The following is a 15,150-nucleotide window of genomic DNA, read 5'->3' on the forward strand; positions in this document are numbered from 1 at the left end:
CATGGTAAAAGATCATGTGACGGACCATGTGATGACCGGAGTGACGTCACCACAGGTCCTTTTCCTGCACACAGCTAAAATGAAGACAAAAGAGATGCTGGCTGCGCGAGCAAGTGGATTAAGGTGAGTTTATTTTTTTAACCCCTCCAGCGCTATTGCACTATGCATTCTGTATTCAGAATGCTATTATTTTCCCTTATACCCATGTTATAAGGGGAAATAATAATGATCGGGTCCCCATCCCGATCGTCTCCTAGCAACCGTGCATGAAAATCGCACCGCATCCGCACTTGCTTGCGATTTTCACGCAACCCCATTCATTTCTATGGGGCCTGCGTTACGTGAAAAACGCACAAAGAGGAGCATGCTGCGATTTTCACGCAACGCACAAGTGATGCGTGAAAATCACCACTCGTGTGCACAGCCCCATAAAAATGAATGGGTCATGATTCAGTGCGGGTGCAATGCGTTCAACTCGCGCATCGCATCCACGCGGAATACTCGCCCCTGTGAAAGGGGCCTTACAGTTCTGGAAAGTATTAGATGACACTGACATAATGCTGTCAGTGTTATTCAATGCATTCCAGACCTCTTAAGGGTTACATAGCATCATAAATCAGCTGTGCTGCGGACTCGCAGCGTGACAAACACTCGTCTGCAAGGGGCCTAACTCAATCTGCTTGAAAATACGCACCTATGTCCTGGATCTGTCACCGGTAACTCAGTGTGTGCCTAATCTCTTACTGGAACCCACTGGGGACATTTTAGTGTAGAAAGTTTGCGTAAGGCCTCATTCCCTGCAAAATACAGGTACAGTCTGTGGCATCCAAATATTATTATTTATTTTTTTTAGTTTAATGGATCTGTGGTCCGCATTTTGCAATAGCTTTTTTTTTTTTTCTTGGAATGGACATACGGATGCGGAAAGCACACGGATGATTTCTATGTCCGTTCTGCAAAAAGATAAACTTGTCTGCAGAATGTGGACCATGGACCCATTAAAGGGGTTATCCAGGTAGACATAGGTCTGACACCCAGATCCCCTGCTGATCTAATATCGATGAGCCAGCCAGGGGATAGGTCCACAATATAACTTACTGGATAACCCCTGTAATGTCAATGGGTTCGCAACAAAAAATGCGGATGTAGCAGTAATAGTCGTGTACGTGATGCCTGAGTTACATGCAGATTTGCTGCACTGCTCCATTTATTGTGGGAATTCACTTCTGGGGAAGGGGGGCTTATACGTAAGCACTACACAGATTAGAAACTACGGGTACCTTCTAAATACATAACTTTTATTAATTGGTTTCTAAAATATTCCTTAATAAATCAATATCCATATTACACTTGTGCAAAACCACATAAAACGCAGCGCCACTTAGTACTGGGGATCACAGGGTCTCTTACATCTACTCGACCCTGCCAACCCTAGTCTCCCGGGATTATTGTAGCTCACCCTAAGGCCCCTTTCACACGAGAAAGCTTTCTGCGCGGGTGCAATGCGTGACGTGAACGCCTAGCACCCGCACTGAATCCTGACCCATTCATTTCAATGGGTCTGTGCACATGAGCGTTGTTTTTCACGCATCACTTCTGCGTTGCGTGAAAATCGCAGCACGTTCTATATTCTGCGTTTTTCACGCAGCCCTGGCCCCGTAGAAGTGAATGGGACTTCAGTGAAAAACGCATCGCATCCGGAAGCAAGTGCGGATGCAGTGCGTTTTTCACTGATGGTTGATAGATGTTTGTAAACCTTCAGTTTTTTTTTTTCACGCGCGTGAAAAATGCATCAGCACGCATTGCACCCGCGCTGAAAAAACTGAACGCAATCGCAGACAAAACTAATTGAGCTTGCTTGCAAAATGGTGCGAGTTTCACTGGCAGGGTCGAGTAGATGTAAGAGACCCTGTGATCCCCAGTACTAAGTGGCGCTGCGTTTTATGTGGTTTTGCACAAGTGTAATATGGATATTGATTTATTAGGGCATATTTTAGAAACAAATTACTAAAAGTTATGTATTATTTATAAGGTACCCGCAGTTTCTAATCTGTGTCCAGCTTTCTGGGTTACCCTCAGCTATCTAAGCATTGCTAAATTGGTTGTGTGTACTGGGCTAAGGCTACTTTCACACTAGCGGCAGGACGGATCTGACGGGCTGTTCACCCTGCCGGATCCGTCCTGCTGCTATTTCGCTGGTCCGTCCCCATTGACTATAATGGGGGTGGGGGCGGAGCTCTGGCGCAGCACGGTGAGAGGCCGCCGGACTAAAAAGTCGGAAATGCAGTAATTTTAGGCTAGGTCTACACGACGACATTTGTCATAATGGCAGTCTATGGTGTCGCACTGCAACATGCTGCTACAGTCGCAGAAAATCCATTCGAGATGGATTTTCTGAGACTGTCGCAGTGCGACACCATAGACTGCAACATTTGCCGCGCGACAATTTTTATAATGGCAGTGTAGTTGTGCCTTATCTGTCGTGCGACAAATGTCGTCGTGTAGACCTAGCCTTAGTCCGGCGGCCTCTCGCCATGCTGTGCCCGAGCGCCGCCCCTGTTATAGTCAATGGGGACGGAGCGGCGGCAGGACGGATCTGACAGGGTGAACAGCCCGTCGGATCCGTCCTGCCGCTAGTGTGAAAGTAGCCTCATACGTACCCGTTACATCTGATATTCACAGGATAGGTGATGACTATTAGATCGGTGGGGCCCTCACTGAAGAACGGGGGCCCCTGTGGAGCCCAACTCTAGTTCTATAGGAGTTCTGGAGATGGGTGAGTACAGCGCTCTTATATCCAGAACGCCCGTAGAAATGAATGGAGTTGGACTCCTGCCCACGCTGCTGCTCTGTTTATTTTGGGAGGATGGGTTACCCATTCCTGTGACTGTAGGGGATCCCAGTGGTAGGACCGCCACCTATCTTATAGTTACCCCTTGATAACATAACCAGAATACCCCTTCAAGGGGCATCTTTACTGTGTGACAGCAGAGAGCACTGGCCGGGGTGGGTGGGTGACTCCCCCGCAGGGTCCCCCTGGAAGGTGCAGTTCCGGGTAGAGATGATGCGCCTTTAGCTGCGACCCTATAAAACACTGCTTGGACAATACGTCGCTGTTATACAGTTGTCACGTGACTAAGGCGGGCCCTTTTAAGATTACCGCGGCCAGTTGTGATGACGTCACTATGACGCCAGCCGTAGTGACGTTCTCACCGTGCGCCGGAAGTGCTGACAAGTCCGGGAAGATGTCTTTTGTGTTCATGCCGGAGAAGCTCCGCGGGCGAGTGCAGATCCCGGAGGATAACGTGCAGCGGGTGAGAGGCTCAGGAATATTGACTGTATATAGGATATATATATATATATATATCTATATATATCTATATCTATGTGCTGAAATTGGTACAAGATAAGTCAGTGGGGGATTCATGGAAACGTGGGCCAATTGCCCATAGCAACCATCCAGGATGCAGCTTTAGTTGAGGCCAGTCGAATGGTTGGTTGCTATGGGTAACACATTGTTACCAGTTTTGTGCCATTTTTCCCAGACATTTGATTGGCTGTTCTACATAGTTGGGAACTGTGTCGCTGTCTAAAGGGGTTCTCCGGGCTCTTTAATATTGATGACCTATTCTCAGGATAGGTCATTAATATCAGATAGGCGAAGGTCAGACACCGATCGCCTCATGAGGAGACGGGGCGAGCAGTGCGCATGTGCCGTCTCCCTACCCTTTTCCTGTTCGCCGCTGCTGTCTATGGCAAAGAAAAGGAAGAAAGACTGCTCATGCACACCGCGCGCGCCGTCTCCTCATACAGGTGATCGGCAGGGGGTGCCGGTGTTCTATCAAAAAACCCTACCCTGTGAAAATACCATACCCCATGTGACTTCCGGTGAAGCGATCATCTGGAGAAGGGGGTGTGCGCCTCAGCGCAAGCGCACTATCAGCCAGGGATTGCTCACACAGCGAACCACCATCAAAACTCCCTACCCCTCAGTGCGCACGTGTGGACTCACGGACACCGCGCTTCATGGTTGTTTATCTTCTGAAATCTCCTTACCCTCACACTGCGCACGCGTGGACACAGCGCTTTAGATGCATTGCTGGCTGTCGGTCTCTCCCTGCTCCCATCCGGGTGGTGGCTGATAGTGCTGGGAGCAGTGAGAGACCGACCTAATCGAAGCCAGCCAGCAATGCATCTGAAGTGCTGTGTCTGCGCAGTGTGAGGGTAAGGAGATTTCAGAAGATAAACAACCATCAGATCACCTTACCCCTGAGGGCGCACACGCGGTGTCTGTGAGTCCTTGTGTGCGCACTGAGGGGTAGGGAGTTCGGATGGTGGTTCGCTGTTCAAGTGATCCCTGGCTGATGGTAGCGCCCGTGGTAGTGCGCTGAGGCGACCCCCTTCTCCAGCTGATCGCTTCACCGGAAGTCACGTGGGGTATGGTATTTTCACGGGGTAGGGTTTTTTGATAGAACACCGGTTGTCAGACCCCTGCCGATCTGATATTTGTCCTGAGAATAGATCATCAACATAGGAGAGCATGGAGAACCCCTTTAAAGGGGTCGTACGAGATCTAACAAATATCAGGGGTGGATGAGAATGAAAAAATAAATAAATACTACTCGCCTTGTCGGAGCCTCTGGTTTCCTGCACTGTCCTTGTCATCCCCAGAAGACCGGAAGTGTGAAGCCCCATCTACGTACACGTAATTGGTGGACTAAGGCCTCCTGCACACAACCGTTTTTTTTTTTCTCCGTTTACTGGCCGTTTTTTGCGTTCTGTATACGGAACCATTCATTTCAATGGTTCCGCAAAAAAAAACGGAATGTACTCCGTATGCATTCCGTTTCCGTATTTCCGTTCAAAGATAGAACATGTCCTATTATTGCCCGCAAATCACGTTCTGTGGCTCCATTCAAGTCAATGGGTCCGAAAAAAAACGGAACACATATGGAAATGCATCTGTATGTCTTCTGTTTCCGTTCCGTTTTTTGCGGAACCATCTATTGAAAATGTTATGCCCAGCCCAATTTTATCTATGTAATTACTGTATACTGTATATGCCGAATGGAACAACGGATCCGTGAAAAACGGACCGCAAAACACTGAAAAAGCCATACGGTTGTGTGCAGGAGGCCTAAGGGCTGTTTAACACGAGCGCGTGCTGTCCGGAAATCTCACTCTGTGTGTAAGCGTGATCCTCCGTTTTGGAGGTGGTCATGTGGCATTTCAGCGCATGTCATCGCGGAGGCCATGGATTGGCCAGCAGTGGTGTTGTGTATATACAGTTGCAAGAAAAAGTATGTGAACCCTTTGGAATGATATGGATTTCTGCACAAATTGGTCATAAAATGTGATCTGATCTTCATCTAAGTCACAACAATAGACAATCACAGTCTGCTTAAACTAATAACACACAAAGAGTTAAATGTAACCATGTTTTTATTGAACACACCATGTAAACATTCACAGTGCAGGTGGAAAAAGTATGTGAACCCCTAGACTAATGACATCTCCAAGAGCTAATTGCAGTGAGGTGTCAGCCAACTGGAGTCCAATCAATGAGATGAGATTGGAGGTGTTGGTTACAGCTGCCCTATAAAAAAAAACACACACCAGTTCTGGGTTTGCTTTTCACAAGAAGCATTGCCTGATGTAAATGATGCCTCGCACTAAAGAGCTCTCAGAAGACCTACGATTAAGAATTGTTGACTTGCATAAAGCTGGAAAGGGTTATAAAAGTATCTCCAAAAGCCTTGCTGTTCATCAGTCCACGGTAAGACAAATTGTCTATAAATGGAGAAAGTTCAGCACTGCTGCTACTCTCCCTAGGAGTGGCCGTCCTGTAAAGATGACTGCAAGAGCACAGCGCAGACTGCTCAATGAGGTGAAGAAGAATCCTAGAGCAGGGCTTGACAAATTTCCTTGGAATCTAGGAGCCAGCTAAAAAAGTTAGGAGCTGTGTTTTTTTTTTATTTTTATTTTTTACCTTATAAAGCCTCATTTTCAGCGACAAAAATAACACCTCTTGAATTAACATATAAAGAAGTCTACAACCAAACAACATGGGCATTGTTTATTATCAGTGCACCGTCGCTGTGTGTATAATCCCCGCGCCGCGACGTCGCTGTGTGTGTAATCCCCGCGCCGCGACGTCGCTGTGTGTGTAATCCCCGCGCCGCGACGTCGCTGTGTGTGTAATCCCCGCGCCGCGACGTCGCTGTGTGTGTAATCCCCGCGCCGCGACGTCGCTGTGTGTGTAATCCCCGCGCCGCGACGTCTCTGTGTGTGTAATCCCCGCGCCGCGACGTCGCTGTGTGTGTAATCCCCGCGCCGCGACGTCGCTGCAGCTGACAGAACTGAGATCCCTTCCCCAGGATGTTTGGTCCGGGCTCATTCATCTCATAGAACTGCAGCTATGAAATCCACAGCGTATTGCAGCAAATACCAGCAAAATGGATAAGATTTTACCAAAAATCCTCACACTTCATAAAATCCACACGGAAATGAACCTACTGTGCACATTTCAAATCCGCACTGTGGTAATATAGGATTTCACCACGTGTAACTGATCGTGGCTGAATTCCACAGCAAATCCACACGCTACATGTAGAGTTTGATAAAAAATCCACAACAGGAAATCCTCTGTGGAAAATATTTCCATTGGAATTACCCTACGAATACTGAGGGGCCTTCCAGCTCTCTCATGGATGGTCACCAAGCTTCCCTGGTCTCCTAGTCCTGAGGAGAACATATATCACTACGGGAACATATAGAGAAGTCATCAGAGGATTTAGCCATTCAGGAGTCTTATGGCAGCTCCTAGGAGACCTGTGTGGTATACAGCCTGTCACCCAGCTTTCCTGAGGAGAATATATCTCAGTATGGGAAGATATAGAGAAGTCATCAGATGATTTGGCCATTCAGTAGTCTTAGTTCTCATAGGAGCTGCAACCCGGCTTTCCAAGACTCCTGAATGGGTAAATCATATGATAACGTATCTAAATGTTCCTAACTTCCTATACTGAGATATATTCTCCTCAGGAGACCAGGAAGGCTGGGTGACAGACAGCCTGTATACCACACAGCTCTCCTAGGAGCTGTCACCCAGCTTTCCTAGAAAGGGATAGAACTAAGAAATGGCCGCATGGTAACTGCAGGAATGGCCACCAGTTGTGGCTAGCAGGAGCTCCGGCCTAATGACGGCAGCAGGTATGCAGCTCCCCGCTGGGCTCATGGCCGTAGCAGGCAGACATTACAAACTTTGAGCCTGGCGGATAAGTGCAGAGCGCATCATTTACTGCCGCAGAGCCGGCCGTGCAGGGACCTGGCGGCACTTGGTGTCCTGGGACGTTGCGCTGCCCGATCATGTCCCCTGCTGTATACTGCAGGAGGAATGATGATGGGCTGATCGTCTTTCCTCCACTTGTCAGCGAGTGCAGCGCCGCTACCTGTGCTCCCGCTCTGCCTCCCCTGCACTAACTCCTCTTCCCCCGCCGAGGCTCTCTCACCGGGACACGGGCTCTGATGTCTGCCGGACAGTTATCACATCAGTATCGGCCGGGCTCCGGTAAAGGCTTCGCCATTTTCAACTGCCCTGGAGATGACGCACGGCGACTTCAGCACGCTGCGACCGATAGACGGCGAGAGAGAGTGGCCAAACCACGATGGAGCCGAAAGCTGAGGGGTCCGGGCAGGGTGGCAGTCCGAGCCTGGGCGCAAGTGATTAAAAACAAAAAAAAAGTTTAATTTTGCTTGCGGTCCTAACCCTCCAGTGGCTGCGCCCGGCTGCTGGTGTGCTGGGCCTATTTTCAAGCAGGGGCAAATACCCAGGCGCCAGGACAAAATTCCTAGTCGCCATGGCGACCTGGTGTCTGGGATTTGTCGAGCCCTCTCCTAGAGTGTCAGCTAAAGACTTACAAAAGTCTCTGGCATATGCTAACATCCCTGTTAGCGAATCTACGATACATAAAACACTAAACAAGAATGGATTTCATGGGAGGATACCACAGAGGAAGCCACTGCTGTCCAAAAAAAACATTGCTGCACGTTTACAGTTTGCACAAGAGCACCTGGATGTTCCACAGCAGTACTGGCAAAATATTCTGTGGACAGATGAAACCAAAGTGGAGTTGTTTGGAAGAAACACACAACACTATGTGTGGAGAAAAAGAGGCACAGCACACGAACATCAAAACCTCATCCCAACTGTGAAGTATGGTGGTGGGGGCATCATGGTTTGGGGCTGCTTTGCTGCGTCAGGGCCTGGACGGATTGCTATCATCGAAGGAAAAATGAATTCCCAAGTTTATCAAGACATTTTGCAGGAGAACTTAAGGCCATCTGTCCACCAGCTGAAGCTCAACAGAAGATGGACAACGACCCAAAGCATAGAAGTAAATCAACAACAGAATGGCTTAAACAGAAGAAAATACGCCTTCTGGAGTGGCCCAGTCAGAGTCCTGACCTCAACCCGATTGAGATGCTGTGGCAGGACCTCAATAAAGCGATTCACACCAGACATCCCAAGAATATTGCTGAACTGAAACAGTTCTGTAAAGAGGAATGGTCAATAATTACTCCTGACCGTTGTGCACGTCTGATCTGCAACTACAGGAAACGTTTGGTTGAAGTTATTGCTGCCAAAGGAGGTTCAACCAGTTATTAAATCCAAGGGTTCACATACTTTTTCCACCTGCACTGTGAATGTTTACATGGTGTGTTCAATAAAAACATGGTAACATTTAATTCTTTGTGTGTTATTAGTTGAAGCAGACTGTGATTGTCTATTGTTGTGACTTAGATGAAGATCAGATCACATTTTATGACCAATTTGTGCAGAAATCCATATCATTCCAAAGGGTTCACATGCTTTTTCTTGCAACTGTATATAATTACTGTATATGCCACATCTGGTCTGGTGGGGACGAGCTGCAGCCCTGGAAATGGGGGGAGCTATGAAAAGGCGAGTAGTCGTTTTTTTCCCAGACCGTTCTCAGCCAGTCCTAATTTCTTCTTCTTCTGTCTGATAAACCCCTAAAGCTATGTTCCCCAAGCTGTGGCTCTCCAGCTGTTCCATAACGACAACTCCTATCATGCCCCGATAGCCAGGTTGTAGACCACTTTCCTAAAGATGTGACATTCAGTAATGTGGGAAGGTCGGGTATCAGGAATCGCAGGGGCTGTGATGTCACCCTTATTGTCATCCAGGAATGTATACATTAGGGATACCCAACCGGCGGCCCTCCAGCTGTTTCAAAACTACAATTCCCAGCATGCCTGGACAGCCTACAGCAGAGCATGGTGGGAGTTGTAGTTTTACAACAGCTGGAGGGCCGCAGGTTAGGCATCCCTGACATTAACCCCCTAGTGATGTCCACCATATATGTATAGCAACCAAGAGGGGCTTCCTTCCTGACCGTCCCCAGAGCCGTGGCAGTTGGGGTCTTAGTGCAGTCCCACAGGACATGGAGTGGCTTAAAAACTAAAAATATCCAGAAAACCATCCAACCTCCAATAGAATTCACATACAGGTTTTTTCTCGTTAATGTCATTGGGGGGACACAGCACCATGGGTATACGCCCAGCTACCACTAGGAGGCGACACTAGATGGGCTATACCCTCTCCACAGACACTAGGCTAATCAGTTTTAGTCTGGTGTCCGTAGGAGGCAGATTTGACCTGCTGTTTTTTTGCAGATCTTGCTGCTTTTTTTATTTTTATTCTTTTACATTATTTTATTCCTTTTCCAGGTCTCTGCCTGCTGCAGGACGGGTCTCCATCATGGATAACCACTTTAGTTGCACCCCCTGCAGGTGCGTACTTTGAGTACCTCGCCAGTCACCCAGTCCCCCCTTACTGCATCCGCAGTCCCTGCCCCATGGGGTCCTTTGGGTTAGCCCCCCTTTCTTAGTCACGGGATGGGATACCAAATTTTTGGGTGGTCTTTTGTTTCCCCCGCCCCCCCCTTTTTACTTTCTCTGTTCCATTCTCATGGGGTGCTTTTATTCTCCCCTCTTCTGGGTTCCCTTCTCCTCCCTGGCCACCCACTCCTCACCATCTGGTTCTAATGCGCATCCTCGGCCTCTCCTTCTAACTAGGCCGCATTTTTCTCTGGCCTTTACCCGGGTCCCAGATGCTTTTTTTGCCCCGTTTTTCCCCTCCCCATGCGTCGCTTTCCCACAGGAGGCCCCCCCCCCCCACCCTTTTTTCCTCTGCTGACAGGGTACGCTCAGACACCAGGTCCAGTAATCGACCTAGAGTTGTCTCAACTAGGTCCTGCTCCTCTTTTGTGTCCTCGGGTCCTTCCTTTTGCCGAGGGGTGGTCCACAGGGTCTTCCTTTAGCTGGTCTCCAGGAAGTTCTTTCCTTGGTTCCGGACTGCTCCTCTCCTTTTCCCAGGCATTTTCTCCCCTGCCAGGTTCCCTCGTAGTCTATATTTTCTTTTTGGGTCTGTCCTCCTATAGATCCTCCTCCTATATGCAGAGCGCTAGGTCTTTACCGACAGACATTACAATATCAGCCATCCATTTTCTGGTTATTCGACCTTTGGCTACTAAGTGTTTTTCATCATCTGATAATATCTTTCTACGTTATCATTTGTGAGGCACTTGTAATCCCTCAGTTACGTTCCTAACGCGATTTTATTTTTTGGGACATTTCCTAACCTTGTCGTTTCCATTCAACATTTTTAATCTATTTATTCAATGTCTTTGTTCAACAGTTTTCCTAATGTATTGATTTTTATTAAAATGTACTTTTAGATTTCTATGTGACTCTGAGTGCCCATCTATTTTATATATTAATCCTTGATTTTTTTTTTTATATTGATTTGGGTGCATCCATTTCCGTTGGAGTACCTAACCATCCTTCTATTAGGGTGAGCCGTCCCATTTACACATTTTATACAAAATTCTTTACTAACAGACGCCTTGCGGTTGTGCTGCTCTCCTGGTTCTTCCAGATCCTTCCTCTGGCTCTCTAGTGCGCACTTGTTCATCTCTTGGTTCTTGCGCAGGACATCTAGCCCTGCTCCCTATACTCAGCCTAGCTTCTTATTTTTCCCACCATGGCGGTCTCCTACAATTTTTTTCCTTGGACTCTTTTCCTGGTCCTGGAGCCTCTCGGCTCCCTTCCTTAGTTTTATATCTGCCATTTCATGCTATGGCCTCTCCTGGCCCTGTTGGGTCATATGGTTCTCCCGCACCTGTGCGCCCAACTTGTCTCGTGAGCATTCCTTCCCACCCTCGGGGATCGCTTTGGGACGTCCCATGGTGCTGTCTCCCCCCAATGACATTAACGAGAAAATTGGATTTTTGTACTTACCATAAAATCCGATTCTCGTTCAATTCATTGGGGGTGGGGGCACACAGATCCCACCCTTTGTTTTAATTTCCTTCCCCGGTCAAGGACATGTTGGTTCTTTGCCTTTGTTTCTCTCTCCTACTGCTATTGGTACAAACTGATTAGCCTAGTGTCTGTGGAGAGGGTATAGCCCACCTGCGCGGAGCCAAACTTTTTTGCTATCTAGTGTTGCCTCCTAGTGGTAGCTGGGTGTATACCCATGGTGCTGTGTCCCCCAATGAATTGAATGAGAAACTGATTTTACGGTAAGTACAAAAATCCAATTTTTTTTATGTGTTTTTGCTGAAATTGTCCCCAAGAGAGTAAAAGTTGACCCCTCCCCCTTATTAATATGCAAAAAAAAAAAAAAAAAAAAAGAAAGAAGCCATCTAATTGGTATCTGGCTTGTAGAACGCCATCAGTACATCCACCCTGGACTCTTGTAGTTACATCCAACTTCTTTCTTCAGCTGCTGGAAGAGAACGATCAGCTCATCCGCTGCATTGTGGAATATCAGCAGAAGGGGAGGGCGGCGGAGAGTTTACAGTAAGTGCTGCGCTCATCTTCTGCTCTCTTAGTGATCACCAGCCACTTACTAACAATGAACTGTCTCCAGTTTGGGCTCCAACTCCCTTTTCTGACCCTGGCAATCCAGCATACAGTGATGTGGCGTCCCATCCGCCGATCACATGACTGTCTCCACTTTTAGCCCCCCTGGATAAAGCGCACCCGTCCTTTGCAGTTAGGCAAGCACTTGCACAGCTTAGACAGGCGGTTGCACTGCTATTAGCGCGTATCCAGTGAATGAAAGAGAAACACTGACAGCTCCACGCTCTCTCTCAGGGGGCCGGACGCCCCGTCTGCGCTCCAACCAGCAAGCTCTTACCGAACTTCAAAGGACGTGTGCGCTTCAGGCTACATGTAGAGAAGGTCACGCTGGATAGTCAAGGTCAGATGACTGGGGTGTCAGAAAAGGTAGTTGGCACAAAAACCGGACACACTTTATTATTACTAAGTGAATGGAGGTCTAAATTTGTATGACTGCTTAATACGGGCAGCTGTATTCCGACAACCTCATAAAAGAAATCGCCGTCGGACATAGCGGGCTGATAATCTAGTGAAAGTGCTGCTGGTCCGGACTGTTGTATAGTTGTTTCCAGTGTCTACAGCGTGCGTGGTCCACACGTGGCAGGAAAGCAGCCCATGCATTATCAGACCCATAGGGGCCCCATTATGTCAACTAAGGTCAAGTGTTCCTTTTTATTAGGCTTCAGCAAATTTAAAATTCGCAATTTGAAGTTGGGTTTGGTATCAACTGGTACCTCTGTACCAAATATGAAGACAAATAAATGAACACCGATCTCCTGTGACTTCAGCTTAAACTTTTTTTCAACACTACTTTTGATCTTCAATGATTATTATTATTTTTTTACTGCATGCCATAGTTAAAGGGTTTGTCTGGGTTCAGACCTGAACACACCCAGGCAGCCCCCTGGATGTTAGCATAGGAGCTTTTCATGCTCCTGCGCAGGGCAAGGGCTTTTTTTTTAATTTATAACACACACTGCTTGGCGGAGGCTTCCACCCATCACTGGCTCTGATGGGCCAGCGACATCACCAGGCTCACTGCTGGGCAGCCCTATGGAGAGCCCGGGCTGTCACCGGATCTACTGAAATCGCTTTTGCCCTGCGTGATTCAGCATGAAATGCTCCGATGCTAATAACAGGGGGGCTGCCTGGGCGAAAAAAATATGGGTAGGTCTGGGTTCTGAACCTGCACAACCCCTTTAAGCAGGCTGCACTAGTCTAAGTAATAAAAAAAAAAAAAAGTATATATAAATATGTTCTCCTTTCATTACCCAGGTACCAGCAGATTCTCCACCGAAATCTTATCTACTTGGCTACAATTGCAGATTCCACCCCCTCACAACCTGAAAAACAGACCACGTGACTCTACATGCGACCTTTGCTGACGTCAAGATATTGATATCGCACCCAAGGATGTGCTGCTTCCATAGCAGGATACAGAAGCGCAGTTCCAGCTTTACTCACTGGGTGGTGCTAGATCCCATCCCAGCATGTTCTGCACACGGCCCAGTCCGCTTTGTAGTGCGGACCTAATATTGTACCAATTAGACGTTACAGTGAGATTCTGTTTTGTGTCCAAATGTTTTTTTTTTTTAATAAAATACTTTAAAAACCATAACTTGCTTCAAAGTAGATTTCACAACAACTTTGCCAGTTTTAATGGGTTTCCGTCATCAGAAATTACATTATGTAGCTGACTGACATTAGCGATGGGCTAATAGTACATAACCGCGGGCTTTATAAGTGTCTGCCTGCCGCCGTTTTATTAATATGCTAATGATCCTCTAGGTGCTATGAGGGCGTTGCTTCAGCACCTAGAGGCTCAGTCCACTCACCCTTTGGAGAGTTCTCCTCTTCGTCCAGTAAATCCTGCACCTGCGCAGTGAGTGAAGGACGCGCTCCTGCTGCTGGCCTCACTCGCTGCGCAGGAGCCGGCCCGCTAAGTATTCGGCGCAGTGAGTGAAGCCTGCGCCAAATAGTAAACAGGACGGTGCAGGCGCAGGATTTACTGGACGAGGAGGAGAACTCGCCAGTCCATCAACGGGACCTGGGCGTGCCAAAGGGTGAGTGGACCGAGCCGCTAGGTGCTGAAGCAACGCCCTCATAGCAGCACCTAGAAGTGTTTATTTTAAGAAAACGGTGGCAGGCAGAGACTTCTAAAGCCCACTGTTATGTACTATTAGCCCATCACTAATGTCAGTCAGCTACATAACGTCATTTCTGATGACGGAAACCCTTTAAGTATATAGTTTATGAATAGAAGTCCATCTGGGCATTACTAGTTGCGAGTGTGTCCCTGCAGAGTCTGACACTATCCAATCAGTGGCAGACGGTGCAGGGACACATCCCCCAACTGGTAACACTCACCAGTACCTCTATTCTTAAACTTCTGGCAGGAATAATAGAGGAACGGCACAACACAGTTATTTGAGGAATGCAAGCAGTTACTAAAGCAGACTTGTCTGGAGAGGTGACAGGTGGTTTTGCACGCAGCGGTCTTTGTAAAAACCAGCCAGAAGAAGTCCTTCCTTTTTATAACCACTTTGGCTCATAAAAAGCATGAAAACCTGCCACAAAAACAATGGTGTTTTTTTGGGAAATGCTTTGCGAAACCTCCTTAAAAAAAAAGGAGTTATCCAGGAATGTATAATGATGACCTATCCTCGGGGTAGGTCATCATTATCACATTGGCGGGGTCAGAGTCCCAGCACTTCCACCGATCAGCCGTGACAGGGCTCAAACACAGCGCCGTACCTTGTTTAGTGGCTGTGCTTGGTATTGCAGCTCAGCCCCATTCACTCCTATGGGGCTGAGTGGCAGCGGGTGCCATCCTACAGGTGGACACGGTCCGTAGGATTACTTCCCACTCTATACATTCTAGTGCAGAGTGTACACCGCTCCATGTGATCAGCAATGCAGACGGCCTACTCTTCACTTACTGCACACAAACTTTTTTTTTTTTTAGCGGATCATATGCGGAACCATTCATTTAAACGGGTCCGCAAAAAAAATGGTTACTCCATGTGCATACCATGTCCGTATGTCCATTCTGCAAAAAATAATAAATAGAATAGGTCCTATTATTGTCCACATTACGGACAAGGATAGGACTGTTCTATGAGGGGCCGGCTGTTCTGCAAAATACGGAATGTACACGGACGTCATCCATATTCAAAATACATACGGTCGTGTGCACGAGCCCTAACAAGGTTTGGAAAA

The 15,150-nt window shown here is 47.7% G+C and overlaps 1 protein-coding gene across 1 annotated transcript; it reads left to right on the forward strand.

The window, feature by feature from the left end:
- Positions 1-3,196: 3,196 nt before the first annotated feature.
- On the forward strand, positions 3,197-13,521 carry SS18L2 (SS18 like 2). The gene is made up of 3 exons (XM_040409433.1): positions 3,197-3,314; positions 11,813-11,889; positions 13,207-13,521. Exons 1-3 carry the CDS (start codon positions 3,246-3,248, stop codon positions 13,292-13,294), a joined length of 234 nt encoding a protein of 77 aa, XP_040265367.1. The 5' UTR covers positions 3,197-3,245; the 3' UTR covers positions 13,295-13,521.
- The last annotated feature ends 1,629 nt before the right edge of the window (positions 13,522-15,150 follow it).

This window comes from Bufo bufo, chromosome 10, assembly GCF_905171765.1.
Source record: "Bufo bufo chromosome 10, aBufBuf1.1, whole genome shotgun sequence".
Lineage (NCBI taxonomy): Eukaryota > Metazoa > Chordata > Amphibia > Anura > Bufonidae > Bufo > Bufo bufo.

Coding starts and splice junctions, on each gene's coding strand:
- SS18L2 (XM_040409433.1), top strand. CDS start 3,246: ATGTCTTTTGTGTTCATGCCGGAGAAGCTCCGCGGGCGAGTGCAGATC. Junction 3,315..11,812: donor CGGAGGATAACGTGCAGCGG/GTGAGAGGCTCA, acceptor TTCTTTCTTCAG/CTGCTGGAAGAGAACGATCA. Junction 11,890..13,206: donor AGGGCGGCGGAGAGTTTACA/GTAAGTGCTGCG, acceptor TTCATTACCCAG/GTACCAGCAGATTCTCCACC.